At 43.8% G+C, this 8,354-nt stretch overlaps 1 protein-coding gene across 1 annotated transcript; it reads left to right on the forward strand.

Annotated features, from left to right (window-relative positions):
- On the forward strand, positions 1-6,558 carry si:ch211-37e10.2. The gene is made up of 5 exons (XM_034213937.1): positions 1-462; positions 606-1,255; positions 1,850-2,409; positions 3,694-3,760; positions 3,919-6,558. The coding sequence occupies exons 2-5, from the start codon at positions 631-633 to the stop codon at positions 5,448-5,450; spliced, it is 2,784 nt and encodes a 927-aa protein (XP_034069828.1). The 5' UTR covers positions 1-462; positions 606-630; the 3' UTR covers positions 5,451-6,558.
- The last annotated feature ends 1,796 nt before the right edge of the window (positions 6,559-8,354 follow it).

Consider the following 8,354-nt stretch of genomic DNA (forward strand, 5'->3'; position numbering starts at 1 on the left):
GTGGAGGACCAGCAGCTGTCTCAACATTCAGAAAGTGCTAAAAAGAAAATAACACTGCCACTTTCTGCAACTTGGATGGTCGTGAGGTCACAGGGAAGTCAGCAGCGAGCAAAATGAAAAGTGACAGTTTGCAGGAGAAGATGACAGGACAGGAAAACATTTAGCTATGGACATCATCTCATGATCGTGGGAGTCAATATTTCTTTTTAGGAAATGTCTCACTTTTCCTCCACATCACTGAGGGACTCCTGCATGGAAAGCAGGGAAGGTGAAGGGTTAAATTGTGGCCGGGGGAAACCTGATGCTAATTAAGTCTTAGGAATGCCACATACTGACATTGTAGTGCAGAATCTCTCACAGTGGGTCAGACATGGAGAGAGCAGGCGGTAGGGCTGCGTGTGTCTAATGTTTTATTTTTTACTGAGACGTTCAAGCCAGTCTCACCGAACTCTGGATCTGAAGGTAATGATTGGTCAATGATACGTATACTTTGTTTCTATAGTGAGAGGGGTTTAATCAGAAAGAAGCTCAGAGATGGACCATTTTTGAGATTTCTCCACCACCCGGGAATCAAAAGTTTAATGCGCATATTTCTTCTTTTGCAGAGAGACAACTAACGCAGAAGCAACAATGGTTTTAGTAACACCTGTGTTGTTGTTGCTGCTGCTCTCTTGGATATCGACGCAAACTGTCGCAGAGGTCTGCCGGGGGACGCACTGCTACGGCGCGGAAACCAGCGATCCAATACCGTGCGTCGGAGCGCACTGTCCGGGGGGCAGAACCTCCAGACCGCCGCGGCACCATCACCCGAGAGTGGCGCATATAGTGGCTGGCCAACACCATGCGTACCCGGGCTCTCCAAGAGCAGTCTCAGAGGGGTATCCGCCTGTGCAGCCACTTCGCGTGCGGCACACTGACAGCAGCAGTGGCACGCGGATAAGAGCGCCTGAAGTTTTACCTGCAGGATGCACGGATGCGGACTGCGCCGCTCTTGTGAAACAATTTCAGCCCACCACCAATGACACCCGAGAATGTAAAGGGATCGAGTGCAGACTGCCGCTGAGGATACGGCCAAAAGCCCGAGCGAAGTCATGTGTGGGAGAGGGCTGTAGTTCAGAGGAGAGCCAGCTCCCTCCTGTCCATCTGTCCGACAGAGCCGCACAGTTTATGGGGGATTTTCCGGAGCTTGGATATCCATCTCCGGAACTTGGCGGAGCCCCTTTGGGTGTCCAGCTCACATGTGACATCAAGCCAGGTCTGCTTTCATCATCTTCTTTGTCAACTAAAAATGTTAACTGTTGCGATGATGATTTCATTTCTTTAAAATGTCCTTCATCAGTCCACCTGGTATTTTCTTGCAGTGAAAGCAAGAACATAATAATGACCAAATGCTTATTATATTTGATTGACTTTAACCACCCTGTTTCTCCAGTGATCTGTACAAGGGCATCATGGTCCATAAGAAAAAGGGTACTTGTGGGTTATCTTTAGCCACTTTTTAAGTTAACCCTAACCCATACCCTAACCCCTAACCCTCCTAAAAAAAACAAAAAAAATGCGTAGAGAGTCTGAAAAAAACCAGACAGATAACCCACAAGTACCAGCAAAAGAAAGAGCTGAGCAGGACTGGAAATGTCTCTGAGTCAGTTGTCCAGAAAATATGGAGCTTTGATGTTGGTCCATAAAGGAAACTTTCATTGCACTTGCCAGCTACCCAATACAATGGGGTTCACTGAGTGTTCACACTTTGTTCCAGCGTCAAATCAGAATCACTCTTAATCCAATCACTTCCTCCACTGCAGTTTTTAACAATAAAACCTTCTTTCATTTTCAATTATCTTCCCCTCAGGAGAGAATGAAGTTCCCTCAGAAGATGCCCTCATCTTGCACCTCCAGCTGGCCAAAGGGCAGGAGAAGCTGGTGGAGGCCCTGCGAACCCAGCAAATAATCATCCGCGACCTGCAGCAGAAACTCGCCGACCAACAAGAGGCGCTTCTGTCCCAGCAGAGGGAGATCCTGGACCAGCAGCGGCGCATGTATGAGCAGATGGATGTGGTGAAGAACCAGTATGGCCTCCTCTCAGAGACCGTCAAACAGGTTTCCTTCCAGGGTCTGCAGGGTGAGCTGCAGAGCTACTTCGAGAGCCACCTGGCGGGTCTGCAGAGCCAGGCCCGCAGCCACCTGCAGAAATCCTACGCCGTGCACAAAATGGATCTGGACTCCAAGACGATGGATGTAGTCGGAGAGGCTCATTTTCCTCAACCTCTGCTGGGATGCCCTACTTCCTGTGGGCAGGAGGAGTTCTGTGATTTTCAGAAGGATCCACCAAAGTGTGAGAAGTGCACCATGTGTCCGCCGGGCTTCTTCCTGATCTCACAGTGTTCTCCAACTGCAGACAGGATGTGCCAGGTATACTCCTTTCAAACAGCTATTCTCAACATCTGGTTTGCCTTAGAGTTCCTACTAGTGGCAAGCAGAGGTACTGCAAAAATAGTATATTAAAGGTCCCCGTTTATAGTGTTTTTCATCAATATATTATAGGTCTCAGATATACAAAACATGTCTCTGAAGAATGTGTCTGAAATACCAAACAGATCACGCATTGTGGCATCCCATAATCCCCTCTGTTTCAGCCCTGTTTCAAAAGTGCTGATTCTGTGTCTGTTACTTTAGATGAAAATAAGGAGCCCCTCCCCACGCCCCTCTACGAGATATTTGGTTAAAAAAACACAATGGTGCTCTAGGAGGATTCAGGTGATAAGGGGGGGGGGGGGGGGGGGGGGGGTGTTACCTTGGTTGGTTATTGGCTAATGATTACACAAGCCCAAAATCGTTACGACATCATAAAGTGGCCAAAATCTGATCAGCTCATTTTCAGGCAGGTTTTTATATAAATGGATCAGGACAATAAGAGATAGAATATTTTTTCCTGAAACTTTCAGAATCTCTTAACGCAGAGATACATATTTATGTATGAAAGACATGACAAAGTGGATTTTGCATAATAGGTGACCTTTTTTTTAATATAAATATTTTAGTAACTTACCAAAAAAGTTAATTTTTCATCTAAATGTGCTCAAGGATTCACATAAATAAATAATGCAAAATTGTAATGACCAGTTACGTTTGAATATCCTCATGCATGTCACGACACATCAGGTAGACAAACATATTTTGCCATTTTTAGCTAGCTAACGGATGTAGTAAAATAAAATGGATCTCTTTTTTGCAACTAAAGAAGTGACATGAGCCAGTTAAAGCTCCAAAACTTCATGTGAGCGTACCCCAATACATTATGTTTGGATTCCTATTTGTTCGTTATCAGAGCTGACCGTATATGATTCATATATATACCTGATTTATTTCATGTTTGTTTTTTTCTTATGTATTTTAAGATTGTTTTCATAAAAATGTTTTTAACAATTAGAAATCATGTTCACAACTTTGTTGCTAATTTTAAATGCACTAATGTTTGATTGATGGTGAGGCAGTTTCTATTCTGTACACAAACTTAAAATAGCTTTATCTGATGGTAGAAGTGTCAAATGGGGTCAGGTTTTAGAGCAAAAAAAGTTCATATTACCATCCATGCTGAATAAAATCCAAATAAAATCATGGATACATTTTGTTTGTATTCCTTTGTTTTGTTAACATAATGCCAACACTTATAATATGAATGTGTGTGTATTGCAGGACAGAGATGAATGCCTTGAAGTACCAACCATTTGTGGAGAGCGGGTGAAGTGTCTTAATACTCCAGGTGAGTTCAACATATTGATATATACGTTTTTAAAATAGAGCAATTCATGAATGTGCAGTGTGAAACCTTATTCCCCCTTTAATTTTCATTAAACATCCTTTTTTCCCCACATGTTCACAAGTTGATTTCTCCATTTTCTCTGCTCTTTAATTTCACAGGTGGGTTCAGGTGTCTGGGAGTTTCTGAGAGAGAAGCAGTCATGGGTTTTTGTGGTCATGACTACTTCTACAACCAGGAGCTGCAGGAGTGCCAGGCCTGCTCCGACTGTGATGGAGAACCTGTTTCTGTCACCTGCACCGCTGTCACTGACTCTGTCTGCGGTCAGCCCTCAGAGAGCCAACTCTCCCAGTCTTGGGGGGCCAATGTTGGAATTCCTCATGCTCGAAACTCTGGCACACACATCTTCCCAGGGCTTCAACTAAACATCAGAAGCAAAGAGAAAATAGATCTGTTGTCCAATGAGGTGGGGCAGGTGACGTTCCTGCAGCATGGCCTGGTCTGGTTGGATCATAACTTTGCGATAAAGCACAGCTGCAGGAACTTCCTTCAGTTGGGAATGAGGCTCAATGGGAGCCAAGAAGAGGAGGGTCGGGACCTCAGTGGTGTTCGCATCGAACAACCGGATAAGAAATACTTCCAAGGTGTCAGCGTCAGCAGTGGAGTAGAGGTGGAGCCCAACCACACCTTCACCCTTCAGCTGAAGAGTCCCAATCAACACTGCAACCAGAGCAAGGATCTTCACGTCTATGATATCACCACCAATTCTCTCAGCTTGCTCTGGTTGTCGCACGACACTGGTGCCGTAGCGATGACGGCTCAGATGTCCCTGTTGACGCACTACCAAACCAGCTACCGCCCGACGTTCCGCATTACCTCAGTCTCCGACCCGTACATGGTCATTCTAACGCACGATAACCGCGGTGTCCGCTTCACAGAAAGCGGTGTTGTAAAGTTCGTCCTCCAGCAGGCGCTTTACTCAATGGGCCACACCTGTATCAGAGAGGGTTTCTCCCTGATCGCCTACACTAACCGCAACGGGACCGGCCAGGAGGCGATGCAAGCCTTCAAGACGGGCGTCAACTACAGGGACACCTCCATCACCCTCTCTGGCGCTGTGAGCGTCGCCGGCGGGGACACGCTCAGCTTCGAGATCACGTCTCCTTCCCAGTGCAACATCCGCTACTTTGGGGACAGCACCGGGATCAGTATGCTGAGTCTTATCTGGATTCCTTCAGCAGTGTCTTCAGCCCTGACCGCTACCGTGTCCAAGACCGGTCTGCCCTCCGGAGCGGTCAGGAACAAGCAGCTGTCCTTCCAGCAGATCAGCCCGGACACGCCCCAGGTTCATTTGTCTCGCCAAGGGGAGCCGAACAGCAGGAAGAACTTTGTCTTCCATGAGAAAGGGACGGCGAACATTGCCCTCAATCTAAAGCTGATTCACTCCTGCAATATTGTCAAACTCACTATGCAGAAGGCTTTGGGTCCGGGGGGGACGGCAGCTCCTGTGGCCCAGCAGGTGTCTGGTTCAATGCCTGAAGGGAGCGAGTGGGCCAGTATCGGGCTGAGGGCCTCATTTCCGGTCCAGAATGGAACAGCAGTGTATGTGACTCTGGATTGTATTCGAGGACGGGTTAACCAGATTACACACGAGGGCGGCACTAACATTTCCATCCTCTGGGTTGCAGTGTAATCCAAGAAGGGATTTTGTCATTAATAGATATTTTGAAAAAAAAGACAGTTTTGCACAATATTGAATTGCAGAGCAGATTCAAGAATTGACCAAATGAAGAGAGAATACTGGTAGATGATAAACTACTTCATGCATTGTAGATGGAAACAACATCTATTTAAATATATGTTTAGACTTTTATTGTGAATTATTGTGCTTTTTCTTGAAGTACTTCAGCTGGTTGAGCAGTGACCAATTCTTCATGAGATGTGTGTGTGTGTGCGATTGTGTGAGTGTGTGTATGTACAATATGTATGAGTGTGTTCATACATGTGCAGTGGTGCCTATATATGTGTGTACGTGTACAAAGACATTGGCATGCATATGTTTGTCATTTAATATGTATATCCATACATTCCTGCACATATTTAACTTGTATGTCACTTTTTGTATCATATCACTAGGAATTTTAAGGTGGCAGAGTTACATGAGAAGATAGACACTATTCTACGATATAAGAGTGGTCTTATAAACTGAGTTTTTGCCATTTTCACAAAAGAAAATCCCTTTAATAATTAGTTATTAAAAGACAAATGCTACATAGTAAACTCAAACAAGCAGGAGTTGGTTTTTGATGATTTTTCCGACTATATTTATTTGCATTTTGTAAAACGGGACTTTTGTATTTACACTATAGAATACATATATTTGTCGGCTACGAAAAAAATTAAAGATAGATTGTGGGGTAAGGCACTGAGTAGGCAGTGTTGCTTTTTAAATACATGCAGTGATAGCCTCTATCATGTGTTTACTTGCACACATAGTTTAACTCAGTATTATGGAATGTGCAAACATTATACTTTGTTATTCTTTTGCCTAAATGCTGTCTCCGTGTGAAGAGTTGCCCATGCATATCGTTGCTAATTGCCTCTGTGTGTGTTCTGTCCTCGAAACAATTAGGCATAATTAAGTGTTTCAGGGAGTTGGCAGGGAAGCCGCCACGGAAACTCTTTATTCTCACTCCATTTTGTTCAGAGAATCTTTCATTCTGTGGTTGGGCTACCTGCATCAATGCATGCATACTTGTTCAACACTAAATAAAATGTACATATGATTTGCCAGAAAAAAATATGTCAGTCCAGCTTGTTAATACACAGCAATCAGAGATGAGATATATTACATTTCTGGGGGGTTGATTACAGCATATAATTTAGTATGATGTAATGCATTCCTGTATAGACACATCATTTGACACGTTGCCTTCCTTCCAGAATTTTTTTATATTATTTTCCATTAGGTTAAACGGGTAAAACATTCAGACGTTACTCATTCAATATAATTCCAAACATACCCAACCTATTAGAAAGCCACCTTACCCAATAGCTATAAGTGCCAAAATTGCAGAGATAATGCCTGGAAAATCATTTACTGTATTTTCTCTCAATTGGTCTTCATCAAGTTCAAATTATTCTTCCATCTATTACCTATAGGAGAGCTGTGCTTTAGCTTAAACATAACAAAAAGCCAGTGAGTCAATGAGAGGGAGAGGGGGGAAAAAACGCTTGTGAGAAACAATCAAATGTTTCTGTCGGTTGCCTGAATTGAAAACAGGTGTTTCAATGGAGCAGTGCTCCAGATGTCTGACGCTGTAGATCAAATGAGACCCACAGCACATGAAGAGTTTCAGACATCAGAGGGAGAAACGGGGACAGACAAACAACAGGAAGGAGGAAAAAAACTGAAGAGAGGAGTGTGCGTGTATTGAAAACTTTGTCATTAGAGCTCCTCTAGATGAATATTTTCCATATTAACAAGGGATCAAATTACTACTTGTGAAAGGGCTTGCTTGTATTGCCAAAAGAGTTATCATCCATCTTTGTAGTTCGCTCTGATGTCTTGAAAACTGCTCAAGTGCTTTAAGTCTCCAGCCTCTCAGCCTTTAGTAAGCCTTTTTGTTCTTCAGTTGTGCAGCCAACACATTCTACTCTCATCAACACCATTTCCAGGAGCCGGCAGCTGTTTCCAGCAAAAGAGCTCTGATAAACCTCATTTATAACACACACCTTGCACTAAACTGCAGACAAACAAAGTAAGGCATTAGCTGGTGAAGCCTTCAAATCAAAAGTCTATTCATGATATAAAGAATCAGTTATTTCCTCTTGGAATTGGTCACGCCAGATCTAAAGAAGATTACATGTCATTTGTTAGATGCTTTTATCCAAAGCATTCAGTACTGTGGACAATCCCCACATGTAGATGTGCATCATTCATTTGTTCCTGAGTGTTAAAGAAAATGCAACATGGAGTCATGTTAATAGACACATCAGACGCAGCGAATAGCCTCCTACCCCAAACCTGGCCCCAGTCTGTTCCAATGTTAACTTAAACAGGACAAAGCTGGAGACAGACCCACTTTAATCAGAAGCGGATGTTACTGTAAGAGCAGAGGCCTCGTGTCTACACAGAAATGTTTAGACCATGTGGTTTGATGCTGCACTCCTTCGTGTTACTTCGGTAATGTTGTTCAGTACAGTCCAAAGTGCCAAGAATCACTGACCTGATAACATCTTATAGGTCTGGCTGTATTTAAAACAAAAGTTTCACTACTTCCTCTGCCTCTGACACAAGTTTGTCTAACTAAAAGTCCAACATATGTCTTAACTGAAAAAGCACTATTAGTAACCGGTTATTCTCCATCATCCTCGGTTTCTTGCGCATCCGCTCATCTGTCGCACTCTCCTCCCCTGCTCCGTCCATCTGTGCCGGTGTTTTTTTCCTCATTAGAGAGGTTACTGGTGCATGAGGGAATGGGCTGTGTAGGTCAGGAGCAACAAACTCAAAAGTGGGACTCATATTGAACAGCCTGTGAAAAGTTTCTGAACATTCACCAAGAAGCGTTACAAAAAAGTTGTTAAATGTTGTCTA

This window comes from Gymnodraco acuticeps, unplaced genomic scaffold, assembly GCF_902827175.1.
Source record: "Gymnodraco acuticeps unplaced genomic scaffold, fGymAcu1.1, whole genome shotgun sequence".
Taxonomy (NCBI): domain Eukaryota; kingdom Metazoa; phylum Chordata; class Actinopteri; order Perciformes; family Bathydraconidae; genus Gymnodraco; species Gymnodraco acuticeps.

What these genes read in the sequence shown, in the direction of transcription:
- si:ch211-37e10.2 (XM_034213937.1), top strand. Translation starts at nt 631, where the DNA reads ATGGTTTTAGTAACACCTGTGTTGTTGTTGCTGCTGCTCTCTTGGATA. An exon ending in CTGCAGACAGGATGTGCCAG is followed by an intron (nt 2,410 to 3,693) that starts GTATACTCCTTT and finishes TGTGTATTGCAG; the next exon opens with GACAGAGATGAATGCCTTGA. An exon ending in GAAGTGTCTTAATACTCCAG is followed by an intron (nt 3,761 to 3,918) that starts GTGAGTTCAACA and finishes TTAATTTCACAG; the next exon opens with GTGGGTTCAGGTGTCTGGGA.